Genomic DNA, 17,710 nt, shown 5'->3' on the forward strand with positions numbered 1-17,710 from the left:
TCTTTCCCCAGATGAGTCTGGTGATAGAAAAAGCAAAGAGCTGAGTACTGGAGAGAGAAATGGGGGGGGGGTGATAGCTAAATCTGGTTAGTAGGGCTTTAAAGAACTCATGTGTGCACACATCCACATATGCACACATGCACACAAGCATACAAGCCAGTGCAAATCAAGATGAAGAGGCAACTTGCACTCCACCTCAGGGGCAGTGAGTTCTGCTCACTGCAGTTATCTTGTCCTTTACTGTGAGTGGCTATGGGGGAAACTCTCACGTCCCTTTCCACTCTCGTGTTGGATGGTAGCACAGAGAGCAAGCTCCCTACCTGGGAAGGAAAGGAATCCATTGAGCAGATGACTGAGAATTTACTTGCCAGAAATTGACGACGGTGTCTCTGTTTGCAGGTGTTTGGTTTCCTGACAGTAACATGTACTATTGCCGACTGTGCCCTTATGTGCCAGAAACTTCGGTTTCGTCCACGTCAACCTTATCAGAAAAGGTCTATTGATGACATAGATGACAGAGAATAATTTTGTACTCATTTTTACTAGTTATTAAACTCATCCTTTATACATCCCTATTATTTCTGCAGGTCTCATTTCAATGCCACTGTGAGTACCAGCTACTCTCATGTCAAGCTAGAGTCCTTTGGAAAACAGGAACCTCAGTAGAGAAAACATTCCCTATTGGCAGGCCTGTGATACATTTTCTTGATTGATGATCGATTTGGGAAGACCCAGCTGACTATGTGCGGGACAGCCCATTCCTGGGTACCATAAGAATGTAAGCCTGAAAGCCAGTAAGGACCATTTCTCGAAGATCTTTACATCAGCTCCTGCTTCCGGGTTCCTGCCTCCAGTTCCTGCCCTGATTTCCCTGAACAATGAACTACAAGTTTTAATGTGAAATGAACCCTTTCCTCACCAAGTTAATCTTTGTCATTGCTGTTTTATCACAGAATGTGTGAGCTCGGGAGATTTCTGGACCCTGCTGCACTCGACCAGCAGGCCTCACTGCATATGGCTTGGGGCTGGAATCTGGCCAGGTATACCCCCCAAGTAACCCCAGAACCCCTTCCCTCTGGGTTGGCTGGCAGCAGCTCCTGTGCATGTGGTTGCTGGGTGTTGAGTTTTCAAGCTAGGCATGGAGCCTTTTTCCCACAACAAGGACAGCAGATTGCTAGGCTAGGCAGCAGCCATCAAAAAACAGGTGCACGCGGGATAGACTGCCAGCAGCCGTTGAAGCCAGTTCCCCAGCGGGCCATCGCCCTGAGGCCACCCAGTCGACCAGAGGCGCAGGGCCAGCCTGACATAGTCAGGTTTGGAACCCACCATGAATCCTGCATCTGCCAGGCGTGAGTCCAGCGGGGATGGGTCCAGGCGTGAGTCCAGACGCTCAACTTCACGACCTCGAGTGTTGGATGCTTCCTCACCTTCGGATTCACAGGTGTATGTTGCCTCTGCTCCACCTCACCAGGGACCTTCAGTACCCGGGACACCAACCAGCCAGGGACCTTCAGTACCCGGGACACCAGCCAGCCAGGGACCTTCAGTACCCGGTACACCATCCCGCCAGCAATCTTTTATACATGCCATCCCATCCCACCAGCAATCTTTTATAAGTGCTATACCATCCAGGCAGCGACCTTCAGTACAAGCCATACCATTCAGGCAGCGACCTTCAGTACGTGCCACACCATCCAGTCAGAGACCTTCAGTACGTGCCACACCGTTCAGTCAGCGACCTTCAGTACGTGCCACACCATCCAGTCAGAGACCTTCAGTACGTGCCACACCATCCAGCCAGCGACCCTTAGTTCGCGGTACATCATCCACTAGGTCCTTGCAGTCAGTGCACAGAGATCGCATTGCCGACAGATTACCAAAGAAATACACCCAACAAGAGAAAGTGCCACCAACTCGACTGGTCCAAGGGTCTGAGAAAATTAAGATACCTGAAGCCGTCAAAACACAGGCTGAGGGCCAGGACAGGCGCTCAAAAAGATTCAGAGATAGCTTCTGGCACTTTTGCTGCTCAGCCAATGGGATATTGAAGTTCTTGAGGATGGTGAGCAGGAGCTGCCAGCTGATTGGCTGGGTGGAGGGAGGGTGGGTGGCCTCAGGAGTTGAGCACAAAGTTGCTGCTTGAGCAAAGTCTCCACAGTTCCCTCTGCCACAGTTTTCCGTCCTTTCTTGTCCCCAACATATGTAGCCCTGGCTGGCCTGGAGCTCACTATATAGACGAGACTACGAGACTAGCCTCGAACTCAGAGATTTCTGCCTGCATCTGCCTCCAGAGTGCTGGGACTAAATACTGATCCACCACGCCCAATATCACACACATCAATTCTCAGTACTAAAGGGTTCCCCTGCCCTCCTCTTCCTAGGGTTTCCCCTCACAAAGGGAAGTGTGGAGACACTGAGTAAATAACAGCGTCGTAAACTAGCAAGGACAACCAGTAAGAGCTGCCACCCAGAAGAGCTAGTCAAGCAATGCACAAGAGGCAAGAATCCAGGACAAAGGCAAGAGAGGCAGACATTCAAGTTAGAGTCAGAATGGGGGAGCGCACCTAAGCATCCCTGACAGTGAAAGGGCCTGCGGATGGGGGCACAAACCTTCTGGGAAGGAAAGTTTCAGGATCCAAACTGAACCCAAAATAGAGACAGTCAAAGGGAACAATGTTTAAAACAAAAGAAAAGCAAGGGGCCTTAAGGTAGCTAAGTGTGGAAACCCTGCTAGGGCCATGCCCAAAGATCAGACATCAATTCCCAGAACTCACATGGTGGAAGGAGAGAAGCATCCCCTGCCATTATCATCTGACCTCCACCTGCACCCTCTCCTGCACCTTCTCCTCCAACATAAACAAAGGGGTTTCAGTTCCTTATTTAACTCTAAAAGGATCCTATCCCTAAAGCATTTCTTAAATAGTGAATCAGACCCAGCGTTGATGTTAGGATCTGGGATTTCAAAGCATAAGATAGCATCCTGATGACGTTCAAACCTTTCCTTTTTTTATTTTTATTTATTTATTTTTATTTTATGGGAAGGAGCAAGCGTTTGGGGATGATTTGCCCTTCTGAAGAATGAATCAATCCACTTGCATTTGCCAGAGAAAACTCTACCACTGAGCTCAGTCCCCATTCCCTTCTGAGTGATTATCTTTTTTTTTTTTTGGAATTTTTTTTTTCCCTTTTTCAAGACAGGGTTTCTCTGTATAGCCCTGGCTGTCCTGGAACTCACTCTGTAGACCAGGCTGGCCTCAAACTCAGAAATCTGCCTGCCTCTGCCTCCCCAGTGCTGGGGTTAAAGGCTTGTGCCACCACTGCCCGGCCTGAGTTATTATCTTATAGTCAGTCGAACACTGACATCAAAACTTGATCAGGTTTAGAAAAAGCAAACAAAAATAGAGATCTCACAGAACCAAAGCAAAGATTAATATACAGGCCCAAGATGATTAGCACGTGTTCTGATCATGGAATGTATCCCAGAACGGGGGGTGGGGGGGGGGAAGGTTACCATATTAAAAAAAATTCATCCTTATTTTTTAAAACATATAACACAAAGAGGAAAACAAGGGTGCTTTCCTATTAGAGCCCCTAAATTAATCCACCACATTATGAGTAAAATGTTATGAGATTAAATCAAACTATGTTTGAGAACATGTGAAAAACATGAACATTTGTTTCTGATACCCAGAAAGGAGAAAGAGGAGGCAGAGAGAGCTGGAAAATAAGCAAAGAGTTTTCACTGCCGTTCTAACACTAAACAGCTGGTCTCAGCCTCAGCAAGGTCTTTAGCTAAGGCATCACAGTGTTCTTCCCATGATGAAGAGAGGGGATATCTACCAGCGAGAGAGGGCTTTTCCAGCATGACAGTCACTCCAGAACTCCTCATCATAATGGAGGAAAGAAATGAGACTACCTGGAGGGAGGCCAGATGTATTTCTTTCCACTGGCACAATCACAAATCTTCAATCCACTGGGAGATCATATACAACAAAGTAACGTAGCTGGGTGGCAAGCAAATTAATAAACTAAAAAGCTTTCCTATAGTCAACTCAAGTGTAAGAAGCCAAGCCAACGACAGACATCTTGATTGAATCCCAGCATTTGGGAGACGGAGGCAGACAGATCTTTTTGAGTTCAAAGCCACCCTGCACTGCATGGTGAGCTCCAGGACAGGCAGGACACAGTGAGACCCTTTCTCTAAAGCAAAATAAAACAAGCAAAATACAAAGTAAGGAAATGATTATCTTCACGCAATGATCAATATTTAGAAAAGAAGTAAAAATAAGAACCAATAAGAAGAAAACTTTAAAACCTTCCCTGGGGAGAAAACACACTAAAATAACAATTTAGTGTTATTGATTAAAAGTTAGATGAAGTAATGAAATGCCCACAGGTGTGATGTAGGAACACAACCAAGATACACATGGGTGTCATAAGCAGCCTGAAACGAAAAATGAGAACAGTGGCTCAAACAGGAGCACTAGTGAGCCGCCCTACCATTTGCAAAGCACTCTGGGAGCTGGAGAAATGGCTCAGCACTTAAACTGGGATCAGGTTTCAGCATAGGTGGCTCACAATGCCCTTTAAGTTTCCTTGCAGGGATCTGACCGCCTCCTCTGCCTCTGTGAATACATACACAAAACAACACAACACACACACACACACACACACACACACACACACACACACAAACACAGAGAGATCATTTTAAAAAGAACAGTACTTTAAAACTAAAAATCCAATCAGAGAACAGCGTGGAAAGAGATACAAATACATCTGAGAATTTAGTAGATGACAAAGATGGCGTTTTTTGTCCAGTAGGTGAAATCCAAGCACCTCCCAGGGACTGACTGGGATAATGAGCTGTTTGGCCAGAAAGAAAATTGCGGTTCTACCTCACATCTCTTTACTTCTATATTTACCAGTAGATACTTGCATTTCCTTCTAGAAATACAGTCCAGTAATAGTGATTTCTCCTCAGGAGACAGACTAGCTAGGAGTGGTGGCACTCACCTCTAATCCCAGCACTTGGGAGGCAGAGGTAGGGGATATCTGTGAGTTCCAGGCCAGCCTGGTCTACAAAGGGAGTCTGAGGACAGCCAGGGCTATACAGAGAAATCCTTGAGAAACCAACTACTGTCCTGTGTTCAATCCTTATTATTTGCATATATCTTAACATTTGCATATAATATTTAATTTAATAATTTAATTTTATTATTTAGGGCTGGGAATGTAGCTCAGTAGTAGATTGGCTCACCTAGTATGATGAAGGCCCTGTGCTTGATCCCTAGCACTGAAAAAATAATTATTTAATTAAAGGTTAAAAATTGCCAACTAGGAATGTAACTGGTGGTACAGGGTTTACTTGCATATGCCAGGCTCTGAGCTCAATCCTCAGTACCACAAAATAAGTAATTAACTTAAAACAATATTGAAACCAAAACGCTCATGGGAAACTGTACAGATGAGCACTGGGAAGATGTCTCTGAAGACAAGTGCTTGGTGCAAGGCCTGACCCATGAGTCCAGACCCTCAGAAGCCACCCAGAAGCAGGATGAGGTGGGATGCAGTGTGTAGTCCCAGCTTTCCTGCATTAAGGTGGGAACCAGAGACAGGAGAGGAGCCTTGAGGTGTGTGGGCCAGCTCGCCCAGAGTAGGTGGCAGGCATGGCAGGAACAGCAAGAGGCCCTGTGCCAAAGAAGGTGGCAAGTGATGCCCGACACTGAGGTTGGCCTCTGATATTACATGCATCCCCATGGCCTCACACATAAACATGTACACAGGACAGTACCCATGCACATGCACATGTATGTACAAACAGACATTTTAAATAAGAGACCATTGCAGTATCATAAAATTAAATGTAACAAATGCTGCCCGTGAATATGTGCTCCTGGCAAGCAGCTACCCACATTGAAAGAACCTGTTCTCTCCCGGCAGTGTATTACGGCAACATCCATGTTTTGTTTCATCATTGGTGGTGCCCAGGAGCTGTTTGTAGTCATCATGATTCAGGAAACCTGCATCGTCCTATTTTTCATCATAATCTATTTGGCAACCCTCCAAACCACGATGGCCTGTATCCACTGGCCTCTGCTTGTAAGTCATTCATTTTTGTAACTCAAATGTAAGCTTTGCCCATAACCCCAAGAGTAAGCCTCCTGGGAAGACAATGAGTTATCTAGACAAGGTCAAGACAGAGCATCGTCCTGGTCCTAGGAGAGAAACCACCCAAAGCCCACAAAGTTCCCTTGGACTTCTCTATCAAGGGGAGCAGTGAGGACGGCCCCTACTTCCCAGAGTCTTTGTAGCATTGAGATGTGTATAGGTAGAGAAGGCATAGTACTTCACACCAAGTACACACCCAGTACAGGGGTCTAGAAAAGAAAAACAAATTCCCACATGCTGTAAGAGATTTGGGTAGCTATCTTAGCCCATCCTCTGCTGTGCTGGGGACAATCCTGACAGGCTCTGGTCCCTTCCACACTTCACATCCTCTGTTTGTTTGCATGGTCGTCAGGATTGGATCTAAGACCTTTGTGCTCCATTCAGGTACTCTACCACTGATCTGCATCTCTCTCTCTCTCTTAAGGCTCATTTTTAGTTTAGTTGTCTGAGGATTTAGCCTGCCTGTGTGAAAGTACACTTCAAGTGTGCCTGGTGCTCCTAACAGCCAGAGGATGGTGCTAGATCCCATGCAAATGGAGTTAGAGTCAATTGTGAGCTACCACATGGGTGCTGGGAACCCAACCCAGGTACCCTGTAAGGATCACCATGTGCTGTTTCCCACAGAGCCATCTCTTCATTCGTATACCTCCCATCTTCTCTCTCTCTCTCTCTCTCTCTCTCTCTCTCTCTCTCTCTCTCTCTCTCCCCCTCCCTCCCTCCCTCCCTCCCTCCCCCGTCTCTCTCCCCTCCTTTAAAAAAAAAGATTTATTTCACTTATATGAGTGCACTGTAGCTCTCTTCAGACACACCAGAAGAGGTCCTCAGATCCCATTACAGATGGTTGTGAGCCATCATGTGGTTTCTGGAAATTGAACTCAGGAAATATGGAAGAACAGTCAGTGCTCTTAACCGCTGAGCCATCTCTACAGCCCTCTTCACCCTTTCTGAAACAAGATCTCAGCATGTTTTCCAGGCTAGCCTTGACAGCACTCTGTGGCACAGGCAGGTCTTGAACTTGAGATCTTCTTGAGGAGCAGGAATTACAGACCTGTGCTCCTAAGCAGCTTCAGTTCCTTATAATACATTTTTTTCTAACATTAAAGTGGGTGGGATGCTAGTGGGCTAGACCACACATGTTTTCTTCAACTGTAATATATATATTATATACATATATATATGTTATATATATATAAAATTAAACCTATTTCTTCAATGCCCTATCCAACACCTTTTATCACATAAACTTCTATCTCTGAAAAAATAATAACTATATACCTGAAGATCCCTGTCAATCAAAGACAAGTGTTCAAAAGTGTCTGTCCTAGAGTGGATAATTGAAGTTTAAAGGTTTTGAAGTTACATTCTCACTCAAAGTTGACCATTCTCAACTCTGCATTGCAGGATATGATCAACTCTGCCATTTCAACGGTATTTCTTGGAATAGTTGGTCTACTAGTCATTGGGAAAAAAAATACAAAGGATCTATGCTATGCTGGAGGGGTAAGTAGAGGCCTTTACAGTTCTGCTTGAGACCAGTGTTCTATAATGATGAAATGGTTCGGTGAGTAAAGCCATCTGCCACCAAGTCTAGTGACTTAAGTTCAAACCCCTCCACCCCCCGCAGGATAGAAGAGACAGACACACCCCAGTACTGCAGCCTCCACAAGTGCACCAAGGCACACAAATGCACATCCACATACAAATACAGTAATACAAACATTCTAATTGAAAATAGTATGAGTATTTCAGGACCCAGAAAAGGGAACTGGAGAGCCATCATGATGTCATTAACAGAACAGAGAAGATTTATTTATTTTCAGTTGTGTGTGAGTATATGTAGGTGTGTGTGTTTAAGGATATGTACATCCATGCAAGTGCCTGAGGAGGTCAGAAGAGGACATTGGACCCGCTGAAACAGGAATTAAAGACAGTTGTGAGCCTCTATATGGATCCTGGGAACCAAACCTATTTCCTTAACAAGAGCGGACAGTGCTCTTGACCACTGAGCCATCACTCCAGACCCCCTTCTCTTTCTCAGAGAGAAGTGACTTCTTCAAATGGTGTAAAGTTGTCTGCCCTGACTTGCAGGGACCTGGGGCAGGGGAGAGAGAGTGAGAGGGACAAGAAACACGAAGAAGGAGAGCAAGAGACAATCTGACTGATCAAGCTCTGAAAAACTTTATTCTGGGATGGCAATATAAGAGGAGGCTTCAAGGGAGGGTGGAAGAGCCCGGGGGCTCTCCCAAGGTCGGGGAGCCATCTTCAGCTCCTGGAACCAACAATCACAGTGTCCTCTCTACCCACAAACATTCTTTCTGTTATGACCACTAACGGCCTCTCAGGATTGTTTATGTAAGCTAGAAAATTTCCACAAGGCCATGGCTCCCGCATCTCCTCCCTTCTAATTATTTCCACTAAGGCCCTAAGGAACTGGGCTGATCAGTAGTCATCTCATCCTTGGATGAGTGGGCGTTAACCAGCAGGGGTGCGAGGGAGCATTGACCTGATTTCTCCCGTGGGCACCATCAGGACCCACAGTTATGGCTCTTGGTATCTTTTGGGGAGGGGAGGCAGAGCCTTAGAAAAATCCTTAGGATGAGGTTGAAAACAGATACCGACCTCCTTGCAAACCAGGTTTGTCTCACGGGGAATTCAGAGATGGTCCGTGTGAGACTTTCCCCTGCGGTGCTAAGCCTCACAGCCTATGCTGGTGCCCATACTGGATTCATCTGATCAAGAACCAATGTGCACAGGTCTGAATCGTATGCAGCTCCTGAAGGAGAGTTATCAACCCCAGGTTTAACAAGGCCTCTATCAGCCAAATCAAGTCTATGATAATGAATTTGCCATGGAATCAATCTGCTGTTTTATAAAACCAGTAATTCTGTTAAAAATAAAAGGCCCCAAAGTTACTAATAATAAAATGCTTATTAAAGGTCCAAGGAGGGGCATCAAGAGGGTGAACATGGAGGACTTCCACCAATTATCAGCAGCAGCTGAAAACCGTTTTCTCTGGAGCTCCAAATTACGTTTATGTAACTGTTGGATTCTACACTGCCTGACTCATTCAGAAAGAGACAGGTGCCATCTTTCTCAGTGGTCAGCAAATCAAATGCTCGGCGACTTGGGTGAGGGAAGTTCATTGTCTCTGTAGAGAAGCTAAAGACTCGGTGGAGGCTTCCACTGCCAATGCAAATTGTTGGGGTAATTTGGTGGTGGTGGTGAGAAGAGAATGGGTTAAAGCCCCTCCAACCAAACCAGCAGCCACAACAGAGGTTACCAAGGAGACACAGGCCACTACAGGGAGGAAAACAGCTTGCTTTATTCTAATATCCAGGGGTGGGCTGGGGTGGGGGCTATTCCAGCTCAAATACTCGGGGGAGTTAGCATGGTCAACTGAAGAACTAGGGTCACGGGAAGACACAGCAATTCTTTATCTATGTTTTTGGAAAGAATTTTAGTAAGGGTACCGTTACACCAAAAAGCAAACAAACAAAAAATACTGTTCAGGGGCACTCAGATCCTGTCTAGGCGAGCTAGTTTGATTGCACAAATTTTCATTGGGACGAGTATAGCAGAATTTAAATGGCTGTTGTTCAGGGATCAAGAACAAAGATACTTCAAAAATTTGGGAAAAAGTCTTAGAACCGGCACCAGACATATTCCAAGGGATGTGATAAGGGACAGCTGTCCATGGAGGGTGTCCTAATGCAGCACAAAGGAAGCAGGCTGAGACATTTCCTAATCCAGTAATACTGGCAAGTATCAGGCCCTCTCTTAAGAGAGATAGCCAGGAAAAAGGGTGATGTGTGGACAATGTGGAGAGCTTTGTACCCAGCTCCTTTTCTTTATTCTGTATCTGTTGCTATTCTAGGAAGCTCATAATTTTTCCTTGCAAAACTAGGGCAGAAGTGCCTGTAGCTGCACCTCTCACAAAAGCATATAGAGTTCTAAATCTTTAGTAATTAATTTCTCTATCAATAGTGAAATTTCCTTCAGCAGGCATATCCATCAACTTAGTGTTGTTTACCATTACCACAACTTCTAGGCCTTCCCATACTGTTGGATGTAAAAAGGGGTGGATCAGGGAGGTAGGCCCAGTACAGCTTCTCTATCATCATTGTCAGGACACTCTTCAAACTCACGCTCAGCATCATTCTTTGTCCCAGAATCAGCATGTGTCATTAACCACTCTGGCAGATAGCATGCTCCTTCAGCATCCTGTAGAAAAAACACAAACATATCCTCTTCCCCACACTCAGAGGGTTCCTTGGCATTGAAATTTTTAAATTTTTGTGTTGTACGGGGATATGATTCCCCCCTTTTTTTTGTTTTCAAAAACCAATTTTTCAGAGTGTAATGTGCATGTTCAACAATTCCTTGTCCCATGGATTATAAGGAATGCCAGTTTTATTTCCAATTCCAAATTTGTATAAAGTTGTTTCCAGGATAAGCAGGGCCATTATCTGTCTTGATGATTTTAGGGAATCCCATAGCAGTAAAAGCCTATAAGCAATATCAATTACATTTCTAGAAGTTTCTCCTGTATGTAGAGAAGCAAAAATGAATCCTGAACAAGTGTCAATACAGACATGTATATATTTCAATTTTTCAAATTCTGAATAATGAGTTACATCCATTTGCCAAATATGATTGGGCATAAGGCCTCGTGGATTAACCCCTAAAGGAGGAACTCTCCAGTTTAATGTAAGACAGTCAGGACATTGTTTTACAAACATGCTAGCTTGCTCTTTAGCGATCTTAGTCATCCTTAAGGTATGACTAGAAAGATGAAATATGATCACGTTTAGCCAAAACAATAGGATCTGAAACTAAACCTTCTCCTATCAAAGCTCTGTCAATACCATCACTGCCTGCAGATAAAGTCCGGGAAGATCAGAATGAGCTCTTATATGACCAATAGAAAAAGGATTTTTTTTTTCTAGCAAGGATGATGTTTTGTGCCACACCACCTCCAGTAGGATCTGTGTGACAAGTTCCACCGACTGAGGTGATTGACCTCAAAAGAGGGTGGCCTCCTGGAACCTGTTGTGGAACTCTCCGCTGGAGAAAAAATATTGAGCCATAGTTCTCATAGCAATCTATCTGTTTTGTTTTCTCTTATTCCTTTTCTTATTTACATGTTCCTGGTAGCCTAGGCCAAGATCTTAAGTGAGAATAATGGGTAAGAAACCATCTCTAGAGATGGGGTCACTAATGTGACCTTATCCCTGGGGAAACCAACGCTTTACTTTTTAAATCATTTACAAAACTATGATGATAGATAAAAACTTTCCCAACAATAAAATTTCATATGGCTACATGTGTGTCATTAGAGGTGGGTTTTGGTATATGGTAAAGAAAGCATTAATTAGAAAGAATTAAAATAGTTTAAATTTACGCATTGAAGATTTATAAAAAAATATCAGGCATTAGATGTTAAATAATAATTGACCATAGGGCTGGAGAGTTAGTTCAGCAGTTAAGAGCACTGTCCATAAAGATTTATTAACCTGCTCCTGGAAATATGCCACTAGCCTTGGACGACAGTCCCCACTAAATACATCCTTTTAGAATTGTTATATTTTGATGATTTATAATGATGCTACCTGTTCTGTTTGTGATTCACTGAATACATAGTTTCAGAGTTGTAATGCTTGAATGATTTTCGTGTTTTACCATGACAAATGATTTTTGTTGGTATTTGTGATTGTTTCATTGGATATAGTTTCTAAGAAATGTAATGTTTGTTTTTTTAATATATAAAATCCCCTGCTTGAGAGCTGCAAAATACACTCAGATTCAAATGGCCTATGTGTTTGTTTCTGTTTGTCACTGCTAAATCCTTACCTACCTAGCTTTGAGGACCCTCATTCCAGAGAACCCCACATAGTGGGGTTAGTCTGTGGCAGTTTTGCAATTGTGAAAACAGAGAACCAGCTGGCATATTGAAATAAAATGTACCACATGTTTCCAACAGAGGAACTGACTGAACTACATATAGACTATCAGTAAAAAAATTAAAAGCATCATTTACAGACTGGAAAAAACATTTAGTATTGTTGTGAGTTCTGCCAACTGAGCAGAAAGCCCATGAGTCTCTATGACTACCTGTTGATTATTTATGAGGTATCCTGCCTGTCCTTTGGAGGAGCCATCAGTAAATATTAAAAGAGCATTATGTAGAAGTTTTAAAGATGTTATATGAGGAAATATAACCTATATACACTTAACATTTTTTATCAGCCTATCTTATCTATAATGCCTTCAAATCCTATTTGAACAAGCAACCAATCTGTACTATGATGCTTTAACCAATTATTTTGATCCACATTAAAAGGCTGAATAATGATATCTGGTTCTTTGCCAAAATAAATCAGTGCTACTTTCTTCCAAGCATCATCATGTGAGCCACTGCCTCATAATATGGCAATATATTACATTTAGGAGGTATCCTTGAATGTATTCACATAAGAGGATATTTTTCTATAATAATCCTGTAGGTGTATGAGTCGTATTAAAAATCAACAAATGTAAAGGCAAAGAATAATCTATACAAGTAACAAATTGTTTCTCAATAGTTCTTTCTACTTGTTGCAAGTCCAACAACCCTTCTGAAGTTAAAACTTGAGGAGAGGTAGGATCAGCACTCCCCTTAAGAATATAAAATAAGGGTTTTAATTCTCCTGTAGTAAGCTTTAAATAAGAACAAAGCCAAGTAATATCAACTAACAGCTTTTGAAAATCATTTAAAGTTTTTAAATTGTCCCTACAGATAATTATTTTCTGAGGAAAACTAGCTTGATCTGTAAGCCTAAAACCTAAATAATTATAAGGATCTTGAGTTTGCACTTTTTCTGGAGCTATCTGTAATCCTTTATCAGATACTGCCCGTTGTAAATTTCTATAACATAGAAACAAGTCCTGAGGAGTTTTCCCTGCTAATAAGATATCATCCATGTAATGTATAATGTATATTATTGGCCATTGCTGTCTTATAGGCTGAATGGCTTGTGCTACACATTTTTGACATAATGTAGGACTGTTAGCCATGCCTTGAGAAATAACTATTCATTAGACCTTTTCATTGGCTCTTTAAAATTAATAGAAAGAACACTGAAAGCAAATCTTTCACAATCCTGAGGATGCAAAAGAATAGGAAAGAAACAATCTTTCAAATCTAGTACTATTTTATAATATCCTTTATGAATATCTCCACTTGCTTGATTTCTTCTTAATTACAAATGTGGATGAGTTAAAATATTGAGTTTGTGATTGAATCATAAACCACAGCTAATGGAACATTGGCAGTTTAACTATATTTTTAAGTTTCATTTGCAATATTAGAGCATGCCCATAATTTTAAAAAACAAAACTCAGTTTTAAACAATCCACTCTCTTTAAAAATCAATACCATGAGCATTACTTTCACGTTACAAAGTTTGGCTGCCAGCTCTTATATATGACTGCATGACAGTGCAGCTTTTAATACCTTATTAAAGAGATACCATTTTAAATTCTATCCTCTATAAATCTAGTTTCTAGAATAAGAATTACACAAAATATTATCCCAATTTAGAAGTATCTTTAAAGACCTGTCTTCCTGGGTTGGCTCATGTCATGAGATGTTTAGAATGACTCCAACTCTGAGTTACCAATTTTAAGCTAACTTTCTGTTACAGGCAAAAAGCTGTTGGCCCCTTTAAGAGCTGCTTGTATAATCACCTTCTATCAGGGCTTTTCCAGCTGTGCTTGACTCCCAGCCACAGTGCAGGGTAACTTACCAGTTTCTGCTGTGCAAATTGAGACTGACTTTTAAACAAGTTAAACTAAATCAAAGGATGGACAGCCAGCAGATAAAGTTTTAACCATTTCTTCTTCTTCTTCTTCTTCTTCTTCTTCTTCTTCTTCTTCTTCTTCTTCTTCTTCTTCTTCTTCTTCTTCTTCTTCTTCTTCTTCTTCCTTCTCCTTCTCCTTCTTCTTCTTCTTCTTTTTTTGACATGAAACACAGGACAACAATCATTCAAACAACATAATAAAAATCAAACAAAAATTGACAGACATATGGACAGATTGGTGCACCAAGGACAGACAATAGACAGAGAGGGAAGAGAACTTGATGTCTCAAAAGATATCCTAACCAGAACTAAGAATAGCTCCATAGGAGCCAGAGAGGAAGCAGATGTCTCCCGATTCCCTCTTGTCCCTAGGAGAGCTCTGAAATAGCTTATATCTATTTTCTCTTTTGCTAAAACATCCTAGACAGGGGACAACTCTATTTCTGAAAGCTATTCTTTCTCTCTTGGAGCAGCTCTTAGCTGTGAACAAATTTTCTTAACCCGTTGTACTGGCTAGTTTTGTGTCAACTTGACACAGCTGGAGTTATCACAGAGAAAGGAGCTTCAGTTGGGGAAATGCCTCCACGAGATTCAGCTGTAAGGCATTTTCTCAATTAATGATCAAGGGTGGAGGTCCCCTTGTGGGTGGGACCATCTCTGAGCTGGTAGTCTCAGTTCTATAAGAGAGCAGGCTGAGCAAGCCAGGGGAAGCAAGCCAGTAAAGAACATCCCTCCATGGCCTCTGCATCAGCTCCTGCTCCCTGACCTGCTTGAGTTCCAGTCCTGACTTCTTTCAGTGATGAACAGCAATGTGGAAGTGTAAGCTGAATAAACCCTTTCCTCCCCAACTGCTTCTTGGTCATGATGTTTTGTGCAGGAATAGAAACCCTGACTAAGACACCCGTGTTCTTCCTGTCTTGAAGAATTCCTTGAGACCCCTTAAATACTTAATGCTTGTCCCATAGTCTGGCCACTCTTCTTACCTTTCTCTGATCAATCTCACAGTGCAGGTGACACTGTGGTGATCTCTGTGGGGATCTTTCTTACTTCTTGAGGAAGTGGCGATCCTATGTGGCAGAAGTCCTTTCAAAGAGTGGTCTCTCTCAGACCCCAGACCCAGAGGCCCCATGCTGGGTGCCAGTTTGTCCCAACCTGCAGGGACCTGGGGCAGGGGAGAGAGAGTGAGAGGGACAAGAAACACGAAGAAGGAGAGCAAGTCAATCTGACTGATCAAGCTCTGAAAAACTTTATTCTGGGATGGCAATATAAGAAAGTGGAGGCTTCAAGGGAGGGGGGAAGAGCGCAGGGGGCTCTCCTAAGGTCAGGTGGCAATCTTCAGCTCCTGGAATCAATGGTCACAGTGCCCTCTCTACCCACAAATATTCTTTCTGTTATGACCACGAATGTTCTCTCAGGGCTGTTTATGTAAGCTAGAAATTTTCCACAAGGCCATGGCTAAAGGCCATGGCTCCCGGCAGTTGTCCAAACCCTAAATCCATGAAACTCAATTTTAAAATGTTTTCTCCAAATAAGTTTTTCTTTTTTAGTCTATAGAACAACATTAACAAATAAAATACACTACATATAAAATATTGCAAGAAAAACTACTGATAAATAGGTGTGCTAGTTACCATTCCACTGCTGTGAAGAGACAAAGGGAAATTACAAGAGAAGGCATTTGATTTGGGGCTGGCTGAGAGTGCCAGAGGATGAGTCCATGGATATCATGGTTGTGAGCAGGGTAGTAGATAGACAGGCACTGCACTGGAGCAAATGGCCAAGAGGTTATATATGATCTGCAGGCTGCAGGTAGAGAAAGGAAAAGAAAAGTCCTTTTGAGACCTCAAAGCCCACCCCCAGTAACACACCTCTTTCAACAAGGCCAAGCCTCTTAACCCTTCCTACACAGCCACCAACTGGGAACCAAACATTCAAACATATGACCCTATGGAGGCCCTTCTTATTAAAACCACCATACTAGGATGGGAGAACCATGTTAAATACAGATATAAAAGAGGAGGTGGGAGAGGTGGTCAGAATTGAGTAACTCAGCTTGTTCAAGGAGGAAGGGATCCTTGTCTAGGTTGAAGGGCCTTGTGTGTGTCCTGCATCTGTCTAGGTATCGCTTCAAAGTTCTTTGTTGTTTTATAAATACGGACTCTAATCCAGCCCAGCCTCTAACTTGCTCTGTAGTTGGGGATAACCCTGAACTTCGGATTGTCCTGCTTCAATTCCTCCCTCCCCCATGCTGCATTACAGGTTTTTGCCACCATCCTTGGTTTACACAGCTCTGGGGGTCCAAACCAGGGCCTTGTGAATGCTGGGGTAACATTTTGTCAATAACAAGCAATTTGCCAACTCCCTGACTTAATCTTTGAACCTTCAGATTTACAGACACCCATGTCCTTAGACTGAGGTTATGTACTTTGTCCTGGCTCACAAGGCTTAGATAAACTGAGCCTAAATCCTTAACAAATGGAAGGAGGCAAGAGTAGCCAATCAAATGTTCGAAGAATGGGAAAAGTAAGGGAATGGGACTTTAAGGGGTCAAGTTTATCAATGTGGGCAGAAGTTAATCAAGAAAAGAAAACAGTTTGAGGCAGGGCTGATGTCTCAGGGGTACTTGCCACTAAGCATGACGGCCTGAGTTCAAGCCCTGAGATCCAAACAATGGAAGGAGAAAGTCAACTCCTTCCTGTTGTCTCTAACCTTCACACATGCTGTGTCATGCGCAGGACTACACACATACACACACTCACACATACAAAAATGCAGACAAACAGACAGAGACAGACACACATATGAAAGAAGAATGAAGAAAAGGATAGAAACTTAAAAAAGAAAAAAGAGTTTAAGTCCCTGAAGTTCATTTTATAATTGGTGACTATTTGTCAACCCCACTGGATTGTGCCAAGCTCGAGTTGGGTTCTTGGAACAGAGCCCTTTCCCCTGAGAAACTCACACAGGGACTAGAACAAGACTTCCTAGGAAACTGTCATCAAGTAGCCCAGAAGGAAACATTTATGGCTGGAATAGCTAGTCAAGTTCAGGCCAGTATAGGCAGCAAAGCTCACTGCCTCCAGTTTCTTGGAAAGAGAAACCTGGCCTACAGCAGCCTGGAGGGACCCAGGGCCTTTGCAGCTCCTGCCCTCGTGGGATAGGTATAGGAATGAGAGATGGAGCTGAGCTTGTAAAGTCATCTGGCCTTTCCTTCCCACCCGTGTTGTGTCTGACAGATCCTGTGCCTCTCGGCAGCAGTCCTGTGTGTCATCGATGCATTGCTGTTTACTGAGAAGAGGAGGAACAAAGCGAAAAGTTCCCTGGCGAAGGAAACTAAGCCCTCTGCCACCCAACTGAGGCAGAAGCAGCACTGAAGTCACCCAGCCCTCCGCAGCATTTGGCGGAGACTCAAGATCATATCTACATGTATAATCACTCCCACCAGGCCATCACGGAGCTCCCATGCCCACGTACGTGAGTGTGACCTTAAAGGCACGGCTTCTATGCTGGCAGCATTTCTGCTTTCTCCCGTGGCCTTCTGCAAAAGCCTCTTGCTCCACAAGGCTGCCTCAGGAGGTCGGGAGGGAAAGGACCCCAGGGAGTGGGAGCAAAGGCCAGCCACAAACCTGGGACTCCGTTTTGAGGACGGCCTGGCAAGGACAGGTGGGGCTCAGTGAATGCTGGTGCATGGGGAGTAGGGC

At 43.4% G+C, this 17,710-nt stretch overlaps 1 protein-coding gene across 1 annotated transcript; it reads left to right on the forward strand.

Annotated features, from left to right (window-relative positions):
• The first annotated feature begins 1,226 nt into the window (after positions 1–1,226).
• Cmtm1 (CKLF like MARVEL transmembrane domain containing 1) lies at positions 1,227–17,473 on the forward strand. The gene is made up of 4 exons (XM_085844277.1): positions 1,227–2,062; positions 5,944–6,102; positions 7,573–7,671; positions 17,246–17,473. Exons 1-4 carry the CDS (start codon positions 1,328–1,330, stop codon positions 17,381–17,383), a joined length of 1,131 nt encoding a protein of 376 aa, XP_085700403.1. The 5' UTR covers positions 1,227–1,327; the 3' UTR covers positions 17,384–17,473.
• Positions 17,474–17,710: the final 237 nt, after the last annotated feature.

The sequence above is a fragment of the Mus caroli genome, unplaced genomic scaffold (assembly GCF_978045245.1).
Source record: "Mus caroli unplaced genomic scaffold, Mus_caroli_1 scaffold_10, whole genome shotgun sequence".
NCBI classification, from domain to species: Eukaryota; Metazoa; Chordata; class Mammalia; order Rodentia; family Muridae; genus Mus; species Mus caroli.

Excerpts from the sequence above, each read along its gene's own strand:
- Cmtm1 (XM_085844277.1), top strand. The coding sequence starts at position 1,328 with ATGAATCCTGCATCTGCCAGGCGTGAGTCCAGCGGGGATGGGTCCAGG. Across the intron at positions 6,103-7,572 it reads GTATCCACTGGCCTCTGCTT|GATATGATCAACTCTGCCAT; the intron begins GTAAGTCATTCA and ends TCTGCATTGCAG. Across the intron at positions 7,672-17,245 it reads ATCTATGCTATGCTGGAGGG|ATCCTGTGCCTCTCGGCAGC; the intron begins GTAAGTAGAGGC and ends TGTGTCTGACAG.